The 19,121-nt window shown below is 39.6% G+C and overlaps 1 protein-coding gene across 8 annotated transcripts in view; it reads left to right on the plus strand.

Annotated features, from left to right (window-relative positions):
• The window catches only part of DOCK3 (dedicator of cytokinesis 3), a 150,522-nt gene that overhangs the window by 65,486 nt on the left and 65,915 nt on the right, over positions 1-19,121 (plus strand). For all 8 annotated transcript variants that reach the window (XM_053377455.1, XM_053377456.1, XM_053377457.1 and 5 more), the window contains exons 15-23: positions 2,520-2,644; positions 5,165-5,327; positions 6,981-7,087; positions 8,702-8,873; positions 11,051-11,148; positions 11,919-12,002; positions 12,126-12,226; positions 12,995-13,076; positions 14,501-14,671. In XM_053377455.1, coding sequence (XP_053233430.1) covers positions 2,520-2,644; positions 5,165-5,327; positions 6,981-7,087; positions 8,702-8,873; positions 11,051-11,148; positions 11,919-12,002; positions 12,126-12,226; positions 12,995-13,076; positions 14,501-14,671 — 1,103 coding nt within the window. The remainder of the gene's footprint in view (positions 1-2,519; positions 2,645-5,164; positions 5,328-6,980; positions 7,088-8,701; positions 8,874-11,050; positions 11,149-11,918; positions 12,003-12,125; positions 12,227-12,994; positions 13,077-14,500; positions 14,672-19,121) is intronic.

Genomic DNA, 19,121 nt, shown 5'->3' on the forward strand with positions numbered 1-19,121 from the left:
GTGTATTTTAATAATGCATAGAATTCTTAATACTGCAGTTTCTAAGCAAGTGTACAATAGGGATAAAAAGGGATGCAGCCAAAAAAACCAAACAGTTAAAATTAAGCATGAAATCAGAAAAAAAACTAATTTAAAATGCCTGTTGAAATGAAGAGTTTTTTTCCAAGTGCCAGAAGTTCAATAGGGAGGTTTTCCCTCACCCCACTCACCTGGAAGGGGTTTCCACAGAATTGGACCCACAATACTGAATACATAGAGTTAGATGAAATGTAGATGGAGATACCCCTTAAATGACAGAAAATGGTGCAGGGGAAGGAAGAGGAGGAGAAGAAAGGGATGTGCAGGATGGGATTCAGAAGATTCCTAATGGCTGCAAAGTCTAAAAATCCAATTTTCTTGTATTGTCAAAGTCAGGATGTCTGTGTAACTGAATTATTAGATAATAGTTTTGGCCAAGCCTCCTGCCCCATCGTGGTCTAAGAATAGAAAGGTAATAAATAACAGTAACCGCAACCATACCTGTCAGTTACTTGTAAACTGGGGGCTTCATTTTCCATTTTATAGTAGTCAATGCCACATACCACATGTGTAAAGACTGTGTCTCGTGTTGGCAACATTTTGGAGTATGTAGTTCACCTGGCTTCTGGTTATGGCTCAGGCAGCTCCTGTCTCTTCCCATGACTGGACCTTCAGCCTTCTGTTCCACACACCTGCTGCTGTGGTCTAAGGACTAATGCAGTAAAAGCTATTCTATATTTCATGTGCAGGCTGCCTATGATCTAGGTTAAATTGATCTTATAACACTACAAAGTGGGAGCCAGAGTAATGGAGCAAGAATATGATTCAGAAATGGCCGATAACATGTGCTAATAAAATATAACTCTGTAATTATTGCTAATGAAGAGTATTTTAGCTAATCTTCATGCATATAGAATCATAGAATTGTAGGATCATCTAGTTCAACCCTCTACAATGCAGGAATAATAATACATATACTTTTGGGGTAGAAAAATAGGAATAGATTTCATTACTAGGTTGCCTGGAGAAGCATACTACAAGTGAGGAAATTGCAGTTGTGTTAGAAATGAGATCATTTCTCTGTCTGAAAGCAAATAGTGTTTCATGTTTAAATTCATGCATTATTCCTAGCATTGTAGTAGAAAGAGTCTTCCATGTAGGACAGGAAAAAAATCTTAATATTTCTTGCTGAAACACTTTCCAGTCATATTTAAATCAACAAAGGGGTGAAATTCTGCTACATTCTGCACTTAGCTACTGCTTTTCTTAGATACAGGAATATCTTTGAACGGCTTGAAAAGTGGGTAAGCATTCCCACTGTTGCAGCCCATACAAGGTCTGCAAGCTAGGCAGGAATCCAGGAGGAAACTTGTGAGATTTTTCATTCATTTCATTTGAGTTGAAATTTATATTATAGACAAGTATATGATGCGAGAAGTTTTCCTCTTGGTAAAGTAGTACTCAAATACTGACATTTGAGGTAACTAAATGGATAACTATATTATTTGTTATTTGTTGCCAAACTGTTCGGGGGCTTGATAGCTCTTGATGTCACTACTGCCCCCATTTACTATGTGCCTGCTCCAGGAGAAATCCAGCCCTCCTGGCTGAAGGACCCTCCTGGCAATGATGCAAAGGCCTTGTGAGGCATCTTGTGTTAGGAGAAGCGCCAATCATATCAGAAATTTGGCATTGCTTTTGCAGTAGAATTGTTTGATGAATATTGCTGAGCAGCCCAGCTGCTTGCAGCCCACAGGGAAGAGAAATCATAGCATGGGCTGGATGTTTCCTATAGGTGACTATTCAGCCATTGCTGCTCATGCTCATGCTCATAATAATAATAATAATTTATTATTTATACCCCGCCCATCTGGCTGGGCCTCCCCAGCCACTCTGGGCGGCTTCCATAAAAACCAAAAATACAGTAAAATATCACACGTTAAAAACTTCCCTGAACAGGGCTGCCTTAAGATGTCTTCTGAATGTCAGGTAGTTGTTTATCGCTTTGACATCTGCTGGAAGGGCGTTCCACAGGGCGGGCGCCACTACCGAGAAGGCCCTCTGCCTGGTTCCCTGTAGCTTTGCTTCTCACAATGAGGGAACCGCCAGAAGGCCCTCAGCGCTGGACCTCAGCGTCCGGGCAGAATGATGGGGGTGGAGACGCTCCTTCAGGTATACTGGACCAAGGCCGTTCAGGAGTGTTTTTGATAATTTATTTGTTAACCAGAGAATTTAGCAAAGCAATACGAAAAAATTACTTCCTCTCCCTCACCTTTATCTCCTAAGTGATTTACCGAATTCTCAGACTTCATAAAGCATTACTAACAGCCATCTACTTTAATGCACTGGTGTTAAAATGTTCATTTTTTATTAACTATTTATTTTATACTTGGAATGAGTTGGAATCCCATCAGAATTGTGAATAAAACATCACTGGCTTTCACAGAATTGTCACGTTTTCTATTTCATTTTCTAAAAAATATTTATTTCTTCTTGTGTAGGTGATATACGCAATGACTTGTACCTGACTTTAGAGAAAGGAGACTTTGAAAGAGGTGGGAAAAGTGTTCAGAAGAACATTGAAGTGACTATGTATGTTCTTTATGCAGATGGAGAGATTCTAAAGGTAAATAGATATAATTTTTATTAAATGTAGCATCACTTTAGTTCTGTCATTTACTTTCATATTTTTAAAATTTGGAAAAACTGAATTTCTTCTGTTCACTTATTTGAACTTAATTATTACAGTGATTACTTGCATGTGAAGCAATGAAAGCAAATTAAAAAAATCTCAATCAGGAAAAATATCTGTCTACAGATGGGTTCTGATGAAAGGGCCTTTCATTGCTGCTCAGTCAATCCCATTTGTTTTCAGTCCTGCACTAACACTGAGAGGACCTATTTATTTTATTTTTACCTTTCCCCCTTCCTTCCTCAAGGATCTCAGAACTGAATACATAATTTGCTGCCATTTTATTTTCACATGGCTGAGGAATGGTAACTTATCCAAGATCATCCACTGTGTTAGTTTGATTAATGAGTTGGTTTTACTCTTCTCATTTCATTTAGTTTTATGGTAGATGTGATATATTGTAAACTGCTTTAATTGTATAGAAAGGTCACCTATAAATGTTTTAAGCAAGGACAATATTATGTCCTTTGTTACTTAGCTGTGAACTCTCTTCTTTGCTACTTCCCATCACTGGAACACTTTACACCCCAGCATCCATTGGACTCCTTCCTCTGGTGTATTGGAATGCCTAATGAAGATACCACATTTACTCTCTATCTCACTCCTTTATCATCTCCTAACCTCTCCCCTTCCTTTGTCTGTAAACCTAATTAGATTGTAAGCTTGATGGCCTGGCCTGTGCTCCTTATTTTGTTTTATTCACAGTGCTTGATTTATGTATGCGTATAAGAAATAAACAACAATTTTAATTTCCCCTGGATTTGGAACATCTAAGTAATTACTGGCCAGTTGCCAATCTCCCCTTCTTGGGCAGGGTTCATGAATGGGTGGTTGTGGGCCAGATCCAGGTGCTCATGCAGGAAACTGATTTTTCTAGCTCCATTTCAGTTGGGTTTTAGGCCCGGATTTGGAACAGAAACTGCTTGGGTTACCCTGTATGATGACCTCTGTTGGGAGAGAGACAGGAGAAATGTGTCCCTGTTAATTATCCTTGACTTCTCAGCAGCTTTAGATACCATCAAACATCATATATTTCTGGAGCGTCTTCAGTGTGGGGTTCCTCTGCATTCACTTTTATCCCTCATGCTGTTTAACATCTACATGAAACCACTGAATGGGGTCATCTGGAGTTTTTGAGTACACTCTCAGCAATATGCCGATGACACACAACTTCTCCTTTTCATCTGCAGATGTGGCAGTGAATGTGCTGGAACACTGTCTTGCCTTAGTCATGGATAAGAGCCAATAAACTGGAGCTCAGTCCAGATAAGACCAAGGCACTGTTAGTGGGTTGGAAAGATGGGAAGTTGCTTGCTCTTGATGGAGTTACACTGACTCTGAAGCAGTAGATATGTGGCTTGGGGGTCCTTCTGGACCCATTGCTGTCGCTTGAGGCTCAGGTGGCCTCAGTGGGGCAGAGTGCGTTCTATCAACTTCAACTGGTGGCCCAGCTGCACCACTATCTGGACAGGGACAGCCTAATTTCTGTCATTTATGCTCTGACAACCTCTTAGTTAGATTACTGCAACACGTTATATGTGGGGCTGCCTCTGAAGACAGTGTAGAAACTTCATTTGGCGCAGAATTCAGTAGCCAGGCTGCTCATTGGAGCGTATAATGTCAGTCCTAGCCCGACTGCACTGGCTGCTGATTAGTTTCCAGGCCCAATTCAAAGTGCTGTTTTTGACCTATAAAGCCTTAAACGGCTCAGGACCGCAATACCTCAAGGACAGCCTCTCCCCATGCTAATGGCTGCCCACCTGTGGAACACACTCCCCAGAGATGCTCGCTTAGCACCTTTGTTATGTATCTTTAGGCACCAGGCAAAAACATTCCTCTTCTCCCAGGTCTTTGGCTAAGCAAACAATCTATGGCCTTTTAAACTGAGAGGGGTTTTTGTTTTGTTTTGTTTGCTGTTAAGTTAAAACATCATTGACAAAGTCCTGGTGCTGTTAGTTGCTGTTTTATTTTTAGGTGATAATTATTCACCTGAAACTTTCTTCTTTCTGCTAATTAGAAAAAATAGGACAGACTATTCTAAGGATTCCCACTTTTCACTTACAGAAGCTTGAATGGCTAGTGATTAAAGAGGCAAAAAATTCCTAGGAGTTCAGAATCATACCTGAACTCTGTATCTCTCAAAATGACTTATTTAATAAGAAAAGCACTTATTATATGAGAAACATCATTAGCACTCCCTCCCTATTTGCTCCTCAGATTTTCTCCTTCTCCTCAGAAATCTAGACACCTCCCTTCTTGAGTTTCTAGAGTTCTGTATTTCAAAGTTTTGCATCTGTCCGTCACATTGTTTAGCAGCTGGATATGAATTGGACTGATTACAGTATGCTGTGTTTCTGCATCCTTAACATGATACTTCCTTGGTGTTATTGTGTATCTTTTGTAATGTGATATTCTTTTATTCTTATTCTGTATTCTTTTTCATTTCCCCCCCAGGACTGCATCAGTTTAGGCTCAGGAGAGCCAAGTAGGAGTCTATATCATTCCTTTGTCCTCTATCACAGCAACAGCCCTCGTTGGGGAGAAGTCATCAAACTTCCCATTCCCATAGACAGGTTCCGTGGTTCTCACCTCCGTTTTGAGTTCAGGCACTGTTCCAGTGAGTGCAACATGGTTCTCTGTTTGGAAGATACCTAATTTTCATAGGCTGATTTTCTTCTGTAGGTTATTTCTGTGCTGATTTTGCAAAGGATTAGGAGAATGTAATAACTTGAAAACATACGGTGGTTAGGGCATGTTCTCATTACCATTTCAGTCATTGATAGCTGCAGTAAAAACAACTGCAACAACCTCTAACAAGGCAGTTATTTGGGATAATTTGTAGCAATGTCAGATCCTGAACTGGCTAATAGATAAACCCCTCATCAAGTGTTGAGGGCTGGAAGATGTGTTAGCAAATTACCGTATTTTTCGCTCCTAAAAAGTAAGGGGAAATGTGTATGTGTGTCTTATGGAGCGAATGCAGGCGGGAAAAGCCCCCAGGAGCCGCACACACGCTCTGCGCGGCTCTTGTGGGCTTTTCCCCGAGGAGGGAGAAGGGACTGATGTGGCCAGTCAGTCCCTTCTCCCTCCTCGTAGAAAAGCCCGCAGGAGCCACGCACCCTTTAAAGAGCCTCTTGCGGGCTTTTGTGGGATGTGGGGGAAGGGACAGAGGGCAGCCCCTCAGTCCCTTTCCCCACCTCCCAGAAAAGCCCCCAAGAGCCGCACTCCCTTTCACTAGCCACGTGGAGCATCTTGGGGGCTTTTCCTCCTAGGGAAAAGCCTGCAAGCGCGGCACACACGCTCCATGCGGCTCGTCAAAGGGAGTGCTGAGCAGAGCCTGGGATGCATACAGGCTCTGCTCAGTGCTCCCTTTAAAAATATTTTTTTCCCTTGCATTTCCGTTCTAAAAACTAGGTGCATCTTATGGTCAGGTGCATCTTATGGAGTCAAAAATACAGTAGTTATTACAGATTAAGCAAAAAATGGAATTTGGGCTCTGGAGAAACATATATTCTGTTTTAGTTCCCTTTCTGAGTTCGTCTAGGAGCATCTTTTTTGAGGTCCATTCCAAAGTAAATGGTCTTTGTGCAGTACTTGGAGCTTTGTTTCTTTTAGCAAAATACATGGCTTACACTCTTCCTTTGTGATAGGGATATTGATTTTTACATATTCTCCTAATGCTGAAAGGCATAGTCACAAAAAATCAGTGTATTAGTCACTAGCCTAGTTCCCATGTCAGAAGTTGGGGTTGTGCTTTGTTTTGCTCCAAGGAAACCATGATCTGCTGTTGGCTTCCTTGTTGTGATTTGTTTGAGCTAAACAAGCTGCATTTCCTGGTTAAGACATAATGTTAAGCCAGGGGTTGTGTTTTGTTTCTTCCCTAAGGGGACTTACTTCTGAGTAGAAATATATAGAGGTGCAGTGTTGCAATAGTGGGAAGGGGTTGCCATAAGCCTGACTAGGAAAAAATGGCCTGGCAAGAAGGGAAGAGAATGCAGGAAAGGGTTCAGCACCCCTTCTCCATATCTCTATTGAACTTGCTCTTCCCCCAACTTTATAACCTGCATTTGAAGACATAGGTCGTAGCTGTTGTGTCTGATTCATGATATAGAATATTTTATGACTGTAGAAAGCACAATCAGAATTATGAAAATGCAAAATAGGCATCATGGAAAACCTTTTCTCTATCTATTATAAGTGACAGGGACAGGCTAAAATGCTAATTTGGTAGTTACTAGAATTCATGTAAACATTTTGTTTCTTGTTGCAGCAAAAGATAAGGGTGAAAAGAAGCTTTTTGGCTTTGCATTTACACCACTAATGAGAGATGATGGCACCACCCTTTCTGATGATATTCATGAGCTTTATGTTTATAAGGTACGGTAGTTCCTCACTCTTCATATATTATAGGTCTACCATCAAGTCATTTCACTGTTCACTGTTGTAGAGTAAATCTGTAATGGTCCAGATCTGCTAAAATAAGTGTTTGTACAGATTTTGATTCGTCTGTTACAGTACATTACAAATTGTGAGATACTGCGAGCAGATAGACCTTCACAAGCATCTTAACTTTCTCACTCTTTCTTTAGAATACCCTCCCCGCCTCTCTCCCTCCTCCTCTTCCTCCTCCTTCTTCCTCTTCCTCCTCCTTCTTCTCCTCTTCCTTATGTTTTTAGACTTGTATCCTGCTTTATATTTGGGGTCAGGATAGATGTCATGCATGATTACAGGCTTGAATTTTGCCAGGAGGACGGGACACCTCAGTTCATGAAAGGTCCACAGCTTTAATTAATTTTATTTAATTTCGCGTGGGTATAGTTTTTTAAATAAAAAGTTAAACTTATTAATTATGCAAAATTATCATAGAAAATGTTCCCTCTCTTGCACAACACTAAGACCATCCCGGGACAACATTGTACAGTGGTACCTCGGGTTACATACGCTTCAGGTTACATACGCTTCAGGTTACAGACTCCGCTAACCCAGAAATAGTGCTTCAGGTTAAGAACTTTGCTTCAGGATGAGAACAGAAATTGTGCTCCAGCGGCGCGGCGGCAGCAGGAGGCCCCATTAGCTAAAGTGGTGCTTCAGGTTAAGAACAGTTTCAGGTTAAGTACGGACCTCCGGAACGAATTAAGTACTTAACCTGAGGTACCACTGTAACAGGGTGGAAAAATGAGTCCCCCCCTCCCCTCCAAAGACTGCATGCCTTCCTGTGCCCATATCTAGTCCTTGAGGAGGGTGGGTTATGAGTGGAGACACCAGGTGCAACAGGAATGGGTCCTTCTGAGCTCCTGAGTCTGCAATCAGGGCTCTTACTGCTCCCGCCAGTCATGCTTAGGACCCTTTGGGATAACTCAGGAGCCCCTCGGGGTCTGCAGCCCACAGATTGGAAACCACTGGAATAATGTGTTCTACAGAGGCTTATAAACAGCACAACCCATCAGCTCAACTGAAAATTAATATCTGTATATAAATAGAGGTTATGTTTAGAAGCCTTGAGAAACAAGCTGCTAATAAAATCTATTCTGCTGTAGTAATCATGTTTAGCACAGGGATGTATTATTTTATACTTTATATATACTCCTAACAGAGGTGTTTTATTTTTACGAGATATAACCTAGCTATTTAAAAGGAAGTTAATTGAAATGGAAGGTGCATGTAGCTTTTTAATTATTACAAAACTTTTGTAGTAGTCTCTAACTCCCATCAATCCCAGCCTGCATGCCAAATGGCCAGAGATTATGAGAGTTGTTAAAAATATCTAGAGGGCACTAAACTGAGGAAGTTTGGTCTATCTGAACTGATAGAAAGCTGTTTTCCAAAGTGTGTGCTGTTTGAATGAGTAGCATACATATTCCGAATACAGAATGTCTGCATGCCTAGAATCCATATAAAGTCCTCCATATTCTGTTTAGTGGCACAGCAATACATGGAGTAAAGCATATATAATTTTCGAGCTAAAGCGGATGTCTTTTTTTATGTCTGCAGTGTGATGAAAACAGCACATTCAATAACCATGCCCTCTACCTGGGTCTTCCATGCTGCAAAGAGGACTATAATGGCTGTCCCAACATTCCTTCAAGCCTGATTTTCCAGCGCAGCACCAAAGAGTCATTTGCAATCTCTACTCAGCTCTCTTCTACCAAACTCACCCAGAATGGTACAGCAGTTTTCATTTCAAGAAATCATAGGATGCAAAAAAGATAGAGGGGGTGCTTTGTATATTGCATTGAAATAATCCAATGCATGGTCCTTTGAGTGGGGGGGGGGGGTTTGTTGGCTTGCTTTTGTTTTTATTACATATTTTCTGTTTTTAATCTTGTACTTTTTATGTTGTGAGCCACCCCGAGATCTACGGATGAAGGGCGATATACAACTTTAATAAATAAATAATTACCATATTTGCTATATATTCACATAGAAAGGGGTCTTTGAGTGCAGTGCCAGATTTAGGGGTGGTGTGAGGGTTATTTGGCTGGCTGGAATACGTACCTGATCTGTTATAAGGCCACTTGTTTACCTGGATAGAGAGACGTGGTGTGTGTGTGTGTGTGTGTGAGAGAGAGAGAGAGAGAGAGAGAGAGAGAGATTGTGACTTTTGCATGGCTGGAATGTAGTCTACTGTACAATAAGAGAGACATTTGCTGCTCCACCCACTTTTCCCTGTGGTCCTGTCCACCATTGACATCTGGCCTGCAGAAGGTTACTCACAGTGGAAGGTAACTCTCAGGCTAAAAAAGGTTCCCACCACCTTAGACCGGTGGTTCCCAATTGGAGGGTCCACATAACCCACTCAGGGGGTCAGTGGCATCATTTACAGAACAAAAAGTACCATAGAGATACGATACCAATTTTTTCAGAAGTAGGGGGTCCATGTCTTGGCTTTTGAAAAACGGGGGGTCCACAACACTTAGCTAATTGGGAACCACTGCCTTAGAGCAATCTACCATATGCATATTTATACAAAGTTATATTGATATTTCTGCCGCCAGTGCAAGAGAAGCTGCCCTTTCCATAATCAGACTCTCCATTTGCTAATGAAAACTTGGGGGAGGGAGGTGTTTTGAGGGTGAATTTGACCAGTAGTCAAAGTTAATAGAAATGGAGGGGGAAAGCTGAAATCTCATATCTTAATGAGTGGCACGGTTAAATAGATGAGGAGGAATATATCAAAATCTACAGCATTGGGCCAGATCCTGATCTCCCGTACCCTTCACAGGACAAATTTGGCAGGTGGTAGCGAGGCTGCCCACGTGTCAGTCACGTGATGTAACATTGATATCAGGTGATGATTGCCAGGACTTCAAAGCACCATGCAGGCCTTGTAAAGAGTGTTGTGTGGTGCTTTGAAGGGCCCACTGCCTAGCAGGCTCTTAAAATCACCACCTGTCAGCTGTTGTGTGGTAACTGCAAGCCTCCTTTCTGCAGGGTTTACAATATTTTAGAGTGTACAGATAATTACCTTGAATTATGATAAATGTTTTTATAAAGGCCATCAATAACTGCTGGGAGTGATTTTTTTAAATCACAGGTGAGGAAAAGCATGCATTTTGGGCAAAGCATTGAGATCAGAAAGAGGTTTCAGGAGACCTGGATAGAAGAGAAATGATTCTGCTGAGTAAAATCCCATCTCAATTGATTTTTAAACTTGGCAATCATTGTTTTGTTTTTGTTTTTTAATTAAGACAATACACTGAGGAAAAGTCAAAGGAATTCATTAAACGAGCTCTCTGCTGTAGCCAGCATTCCCATTTTGGACAGACAGCTTCAGCAGCCTCCCTTCCACCATCTCTTGATTTTTGATCAAATAACTAAAGCTAAAGAAAACTATCTTGATTTTTGATCAAATAACTAAGACCTCAGTGTCCCTTCCAACTCTACAATTCTATGACTTGGAAGAAACATTTTGCATGTGTGTTTTTTTTCCTTTTTAGCATATATTGCTCGTCAGAACTAACTTCCTGATATTTTTGTTTGGCATAGTGTAGAACATTTTAAAAGATGAAGAATAAAATTACTTAATTGTCCAAGATGTATTGTTTTGTGGTGATATGATTGCTATACTTATGCATTTATGCAATCAAATCCTAAGCGTGTTCACTAAGCATGTCTTACTGTGCTGAATTTGAATGTAATTTTCTCCCAAGTAAGCATGTATAGGATTCGAGCACTAAATCTTGCCAATTTACAAATTTGTCTCTCTGAAAATAATCTTTAACCATTGTCAGTTGTTCACACATATCTGATAATTCTACTTGTGCCAATTTTCCATTGTAATTAGTATGTTTAGTATGATATATTTTGTGTTTCTATATTTATTCTTTCAATTATTTACAGTGGATCTACTTGCTCTCTTGAAATGGAAGGCTTATCCAGATCGTGTAATGGATATCTTAGGAAGACTGAGGCATGTCAGTGGTGAAGAAATTGTTAAGGTGCTGTGTCCCCTCCAAGTTGTTATTAATGTGCAGCTAATGTGACAATTAGTACAAGTCTTTGAGGAAGAAAGCCTCTGCTTTACTTGCTCTGTCTTTGAGCAGTAGGTGAAATCAAGATGTGATTGTCTTAAGCACAAACCTAAGAAGTGCTGAGTTAGCAACGTATCGTTGGTTCATAGGACCAGTTTTGCAGCCAGGTGGTAGGGAGAATGTGATGTTGCTACATAGCTTCATCTCCTCCTCCTCTCTTTTCTGGCAACTTCTAGAAATGCATAATGTGTGACATTTCGCCATACTCTTAGGTTTGAATCCAACACTGCGTAACAGGGCTTATATTTCCTCTCTTCCCTGATGCAGCCCCTGCCCACTCCTAAATGTGCGAGGGTCTCCCCACACTTAGCTATGGTTTGAGGGTGTGCAAGAAGCTGTAGGGAGGAAGAGAGGAGGGGGGATTTTCATTGTGCAAGCGGACCTCTGCGAGAACCATTACAATTTACTGATGATCTTGGATTTGTATTTACGTAGGAATATAAATATAATGAAGGTGAAATAATGCTATACAAGGTCATAGTCACCACCTAGGTGATACTCATCGATTTCAGTGTGCCTGCTCTATGACTTGGTTGGCAACCAACCCTATGTCTCAGTAATTTTACTCTGGAGAACTAGGAGCAGTCTTGAATCTCTCTTTCTTACACATTATAAATGGTGTGTTTCGGTAGAATTGTTTACCAGGAGAAGTCATTTGAATGTTTGTGCCTTTCCAGTTCTTGCAGGATATCTTGGACACATTATTTGTGATTTTGGATGACAACACTGAAAAATATGGACTGCTGGTCTTTCAGTCTCTTGTAAGCATAGCACACCTCTGAGAGATGAACAGTTTTGACTTCCCTTTATCCATTATTTTGATGACCTTTGTAAGCTTTATTGATCTGTGTCCTTAGGTGTGGTTTTGTCTCTCTCTTCTGCAGGTGTTCATCATCAACCTCCTGCGTGATAGCAAATATTTTCATTTTCGACCTGTAATGGACACTTACATCCAAAAGCACTTTGCAGGAGCGCTGGCCTACAAGTAGGTTCTATTTTACCACCATTGTACATTAGAGTGTCACTTTCAGATGAGATGGATAGCAACAGTTCTAATTTATTGTTTAATAGAACATCCAGTAGTATGAAGCAATCTTACTGAATAAAAGTTTGTGGCATAAAACAAGAAACAAAATACTCTTTTTCAATTAAAAAAATTGGATTACAGTCCTAAATGGGGATGTTCTCCCTCTGAGTCTTCTGAGAGGGAACATGCCAACATGCCATAAGAGTTGAAGGAAATTGGGTGGGGTCAAACAATTAGATTCTGTTTTTATGCTTTAGCTAAAACATCTTGCAGGTTTTTTGTGGACCAAAAGATTTTTCCATCAGTTAACCATCCTTATAATCACTTAGTTTTACTCTGGAAGAGCACTATTTACAGACAGTCAAGCTCTTTTTCAGAAAAAAAGATAAACTGAGGCCAGTAGATTTCTCTCAAGATTACAAAAACTCTGAAGAAATGTAAAACATGTTTTTGTTTCGTTTTAAAGCAAAATAGTTTTGTGACTAGTATCTGCTGTAATCTCCATGCCTAATCTCTTTTTGTCTGTCTCCATCATTGTTAAATATGGAAGAGTAATTATTTTGCGTCACCAAGAATATATTTCTATATCCCACTTAATTATATGTGCTAAAAATCTCAATAGACCGAACTATGATATAAAACCTAACTTAAGGATATTTAAAAACATCTTTAGATGTGAGCATGGCTGGGGTTGGAAATGTATCAGTATTTTGTGTTTTTACTCAGAGAACTTATTCGGTGTTTGAAGTGGTACATGGACCGATCAGCAGAACTTGTACGACAGGACCATATTCAGGAGGCAATGCGGGTATGTTTTCTATAGAAATGCCATCTGTTTAAAATGACTCTTACATTGAAGTTTTCTGTTGTGCAGAGAGCTCTGTCTTGAATAGGTTTTTGTTACTGATTATCTAGGGAAGAAATGAATCCTTTTATCCTGTTCAAATTATAATCTTAGAGTAAAACTTGAGTTTGAGAATGTACATAATTGATTGTACATATTTTGAACAACAGTAAAAACCCTATGAAGAAAGAATGACTGAAAATCTGTCTCGAAAGATCTTTGAGAGAAATAAATATTAATTGTATGTATTCTAAATGTGCACTGCTTGTTCATTAAAAGTAGGTTTTGTTGAAATGGCTACTTGAGTTAATCATACTGGTGTTGATGAAATGACTGGCAAATATATATATATATATATATATATATATATATATATATATATATGTCAAAATGGTCAACTATTACTTAATTTTGAAGGCAGTTCATTTTAAAGATACATATTGATCAAAAACCTACATACTACTAGAAAGGATATACATATACAAGCCTAACAATAATATAGATTCAGTAGGAAGTTGCAGCAATAAGAAGGGGGGGGGAGTCTCTTCTTTCCTCTGATGCAAGTTGGTGGAGAGATCATTCTCAGTTGCATGGGGAAGAAAGGAAGGGTTCACCTCTAGAAAAAGCTGGTGGGGAAAACATCACACATACCACAGCAAGGACTATGTGGGCTTCTCAGGCTTGGGCTGCAATGGAGAATTTTCTCCTATGCCCAACACTGATAAATGCAGCCTGTATAGGTGCGTGGTATATGCATGTGAGAGCATGCACTTTGGCCTCCATTACTGCTTGCATATGGCCCTCAGAAGTTTGGCCAGCCTTGAATGCAGCAACCAGGCTGAAGAAGGTTAGCCACTCCTGCTTTTAAAGCCTATATGACTTGAAACTAGGCTATCCCAGGGACTGCCTTTTCCTATATAAATCTTGATTTGTTACTAAGATTTTAATCAGAGGCTGCTCTTTGGGGCTCCTTGTCATCTGTCGTGAGGTTGTGGTTAACCTGTTAAAGGGCTTTCTCCACTGTTGTGGCCCAACTTTGGAATGTCCCCCCTTGCCTTCTGCCTCTGAAGGTTTGCCTGGCACTGAATCTGAATTATTCGGTGTTGGTAGAAAATATTTTAATTTCCCAGGCCTTTTAGAGTGTTCTTATGGGTGTTTGATATAGTTTTTGGGTTTTTGTTTTATTTTTGCTGCTTTGTTTTTGGTGGGCAGTGAAAACTAACTTTTTAAAGTAACTTCTTTCTTTAGCGGTTTTAACTAATCAGATACATATCCAATTTTTGAAAATGAAGAATTATTAATAATATATCTAATTTTTCCCTCTCTGGCTCTTTCTAAGCTCCTTTTCTTTTTCTCTTGTTGTACTGATTCACTTCCTACTCCTTAAGGCCTTGGAATATCTTTTCAAGTTTATTGTGCAGTCTCGGATCCTTTACTCCAGAGCAACTTGTGGAATGGAGGAGGAACAATTCAGAGCCAGCATCCAAGAGCTTTTCCAGTCAATCAGATTTGTGCTTAGTCTGGACAGCAGGAGCTCAGAGACTCTCATCTTTACACAGGTTGGAAATATTCAGTGCTTCTGTTAAACTCTGTGTGTGAAACAGGCAAATAGTTTGTGCATGTGGGTGCAGTTGTTGCAAGCTTTGCTCAGGTAATAGCCTTACTTGCAAATTGTACTGGAACCCTTTTATGAAGTAGATCTGCACCAGTTCAGAGATGGAGAGCTGCTACCTTGCATTAAAGTATGTAGGGGCGAGCAGGCATTTTAATTCCCTTTGGTCTTTGATTTAATGCCTTGCTTGTAAGAAAGTTTCAGAATTGGCATGAAGGGAGTGTAATCGATAATGACAAAAGCAGGAGTAGTTCAGACTGAAGCTTTTCGTTATAGTAACTGCTATTGGAAAGTTGTACATTGTATGATAATTATAAACCCATAAAATCATCCTCTGTCTAAACTTCCTTTGTCTATAATATTTGTTACATATTATTACTGAGTATCAGATTATTCTATCCTTGCTTTAAACTAGCAGCACATTACGTAGTTCAGCTTCTTATGGTGTACTGCTAAATTGTTATGATCCGAGGCACTACACGTGTAGTAAACCTATTGTAACAAGTATCTGCATACTATAGCAGGTGTAGCTTAGTGTACATATATCATTCATTCCTTAGGAGAGAGGTTATTTCAACAATGGGGAGGTGTTGTTTGCAGCAACAGCAGTGTTGCTAGTTAACAACCAGCATTCGTAAAAATACTAATACAACAGAAATAACTATACAAAACAACTGCCTTGCGGAATAATCTGTCATTTCATCACTTTTTTGAGATTAATCACATAGTTACTTTAACAATTTAACAATCATTTTTTAAAAAACAACAAAAAACCCCATAGCATTAAGATATGCCTATTTTTCTATCGGGTTTAAAATATTGTGGCTACGAAAAGTATAACCAAATTAATCACTGGCTATACCAGTACATTGAACAAGTATAGCAGTACACACTATATGTTCTTAAATGCTAAACCTCTGGAAGGTTGAAGTAAAAAAAAAAAAAGGAATGGGATACACACACACACATATTCTACAGTCTTATATCAACTGTCTACTTTTTACCACATGTTGAGACATAATACTAATCAAGTAGGTAAGTCCTATTAATGTGTTGTCTTCAGCAAATATTTCTCTATAGAAATGCCGCCAAGCTGTGATGGTTGTCACGGCAATAGTGCTCACAATTGAAACATCTGAGCAATGAAACAATGGCATGGTGGTCCCTAGGTTGTGAAATGACTTCTTCTCAGAGGTGCATCTTGCACCATCATTGTACATTTTTCAGCAATTGGTCAAGACACACCCCTTTTCCTAGCCCTTTATTTGAATCTATCTATGTTTTCCCTCCTCCTGCACTACGAATCTGTGCCACTGTTTTATTACTCTGATATAGGCTGTCTTTGTAGTTTTTTATTATTTTAATTGTACTTATATTAATTGTGTATTTCTGTAAGCTGCCCTGGGACAGGGTGGGCTGTAAGTGAAAATGATGATGGAACTCTGTGAGAAAACGCTTCTTGAGGATCTTTGGTAACTCCCACTTTAGCCATGTGCTTGAATCACATGCTCATTAACACGACCAAGACGAGTCTAATTGCTGTATATTTGTTATTTTATGCTTTGAAGCCATTGAGAAGGGACAACTCTTGATGGCGCTGGTCTTTGCCAACTCTGCCTTTTTCACCAGTTACACATTGATACGTGAGGAGGTTATATATTCATGAAACTTGACCTGTTTAAATACTTCAAAAGTTTACTTTTTTGTTTCCCACTTGCCACTGTGTTGCCCTTTGACCCTAACTGCCCCATAGGCCCCTCAGCCTGGAGGACAGGTGAGCGGAGCAGGGACATGTACCCCACAAAAATGTGGTGGTACTTCAAGGCCGTCGTTTAATTCTGTAAGTAGTTATCCCCATATCCTGCACAACCTTTCATCATGGATGTACCCAGTGACTGTTGTCCCCCACCCAATCCATTTCTCTGCACTTAGAACTCAAATACACTGCACAGTTCAATGTTTGCAACTACCAGGTGGTTTTCACAGCACTGGAAATTTAACATAAAGGGCACTAAACTGTCTGCATGAATCAGCTTGATTGTGAGAACCAGTGATTAGAGAGAAGATAACGGTTCAGCTGTTATAGGTTACTGGACATCATCTCATGGTACAAAGATTGTCTAATAGTGGCATGGGCCGTAATAACAAAAATCGTTATTGGAAGACTAGAAAAGTTGAATCTTGGTTATACTTTATTCTCAGTGATAATTAAATATTAATTTAGTCACAAGAAACAGTAACAAAGGGGGAATTTTGGACTGGACTCTCCCTCTCCCCCCCCCCCCCCATTATATTAAGATTTCCTTTGGTGTTGGAACCAAACAGCAATGTGTTCTCTCTAATTACAGTTCTTCTGGTGCTCCAGTTTCTGAATACATAAACCACTAAAGATAATGCCTTTTTCTCATGAATATGAATTTGATTTTGCATATGTTATACTATATGCACTTAATAAGTCAAGGGATTGTCTACTTACTACAATATTTAGTTGTTATCTAGTTGCATTATTTTGGTTATGTTTTTGCATTTCTTCTGCATTTAGGTCATTTTGAAATAATAAATGGAATGAAAAAATATTATGAAATGTTATAAATAATCAAAACCTTAGCAGAAGTTTGTGCCCATCTTTCAGCTCAACTTCCTTGAAATGTTTGAAATATTATGTACAGTGGACGCTCGGGTTGCAAACGTGATCCACGCGGGATACACGTTCGCAATCCGCAGCGTTTGCAACCCACGTCTGCACACGCACGGGTTGCGATTTGGCGCTTCTGCGCATGCACGACCGATGAAACCCGGAAGTAACCCGTTCCAGTACTTCTGGGTTTTGGCGGTCCACAACCCGAAAGGTCACAACCTGAAGCGGCTGTAACCTGAGGTATGACTGTACATCCTTGTTGAGATGAGGGGAAAGTGAAAGTAAACTTTGGCAAAATCCTTTTCCTGTCTGTGTAGGAGGAGGGGAAGGAAGGGCTGGAATGTGCCAGCCTATGGCTTCAGTCAGTCTTTTAATTCATTTCTCCAAATTTGAAAACTGCCCTTCATCATGTCAACATGATCCTAGGATGGTTTCCAACAGTACACAAATATAGAATGAGCAAAAATTATAAACAAACTAGCAGCCTTGTACCTGGCATTGCTTGAAAATCTTAAGAAACCAACAAATCTGTGCAGTTTTGAAAGGGTCAGTGTGCCACCTTGTTTAAAATGATATGCAGACCAAAAGCTTTGCCTTGGGTCTCAGAAACCGTCATGCAAAATATGATTATCCTATATTAAGAGGTGTCCAAATGCATAGTAAGCAAACAACTTTGCAAAAGAGTAGATGGTAGAAAAGCCTAATGAATAAAATAGTATTAGAACAACAGCATGAGACCATACAATTAGTAGTTTGGCTACTAGTGTGAGTTAACTTCAAAAGACCAGGAGAAGAAAAATGTTTTTACCTTCCAACAAAAGCCCATCAGAGTTCTAGGTGATTAAGAGCTTTCAGTACTAATGCTAAAACACTGACTTAGACCAGTAGAATATAGGCAGCCAGCGCAGATCCTGCAAAATTGGTGTTATATGACTGTGTACAGAAGTACCAGCCCACAATCAGATGGAATAATTTTTCACTAGCTGCAGCCTCCAGAGTGTCTTCAAAGGAAGCACAATGTACATTGCAGTAGTCTAAACATGAGATTAGAAGAGCTTGGATCCCCATGACAAGGCTTTCCCAATTTAGAAATGGTTTGTTGCTGCGACACCAGCTGAAGCTTGCAGCAGGGAGCCCTTGCCTCAAGTGACGAGTACCTGCGGACTTTTGATCTGTTCCTTCAGGGGGTGTGCAACTCTATTTAGACCAGGAGTGCCTTCATCTTGGCAGGATTTAGCTTCAGTTTGTTCTCTTATTTTAACAATATAATTTGTGAATGTATTGTAGGACCCTTATACATTCCAAGGTATAAGAAATTATAAAATAAAATGATTATTCAGATAGGGATGCAGGATGCAAGGTGAAATGGAAATTTGCATTTATTTATCTTCATTTCATTTTGAATAACCTTAGACAATTGTTCTTGGATTACATAATATTGATTCCTTTTTAATTTTCCATAATTGCTTTTTCACGTGTGTATAACAGAGAAATGTATTATATATGAAAATAAACATTAAAGTGGGGTTGGATCAGTAGGCTTGGAAGAGGTCATTATTTCTCAAACTAACTTTATTTCACAGGGTTGTCGTGGGTCTGTAAATGATGATGCTCTGAGCCCTTTGGCAGAAGGGCTGGGTACACATCAAAAAAACTAGGACTGTCAACTAATTAAAGAACTGTTCATCAAATGGATGATTGCCTTAACTGATTCATTCATTAATTTAATTGAATGTATTAAATAAATGTGTATATTATT

The sequence above is a fragment of the Podarcis raffonei genome, chromosome 2, assembly GCF_027172205.1.
Source record: "Podarcis raffonei isolate rPodRaf1 chromosome 2, rPodRaf1.pri, whole genome shotgun sequence".
NCBI classification, from domain to species: domain Eukaryota; kingdom Metazoa; phylum Chordata; class Lepidosauria; order Squamata; family Lacertidae; genus Podarcis; species Podarcis raffonei.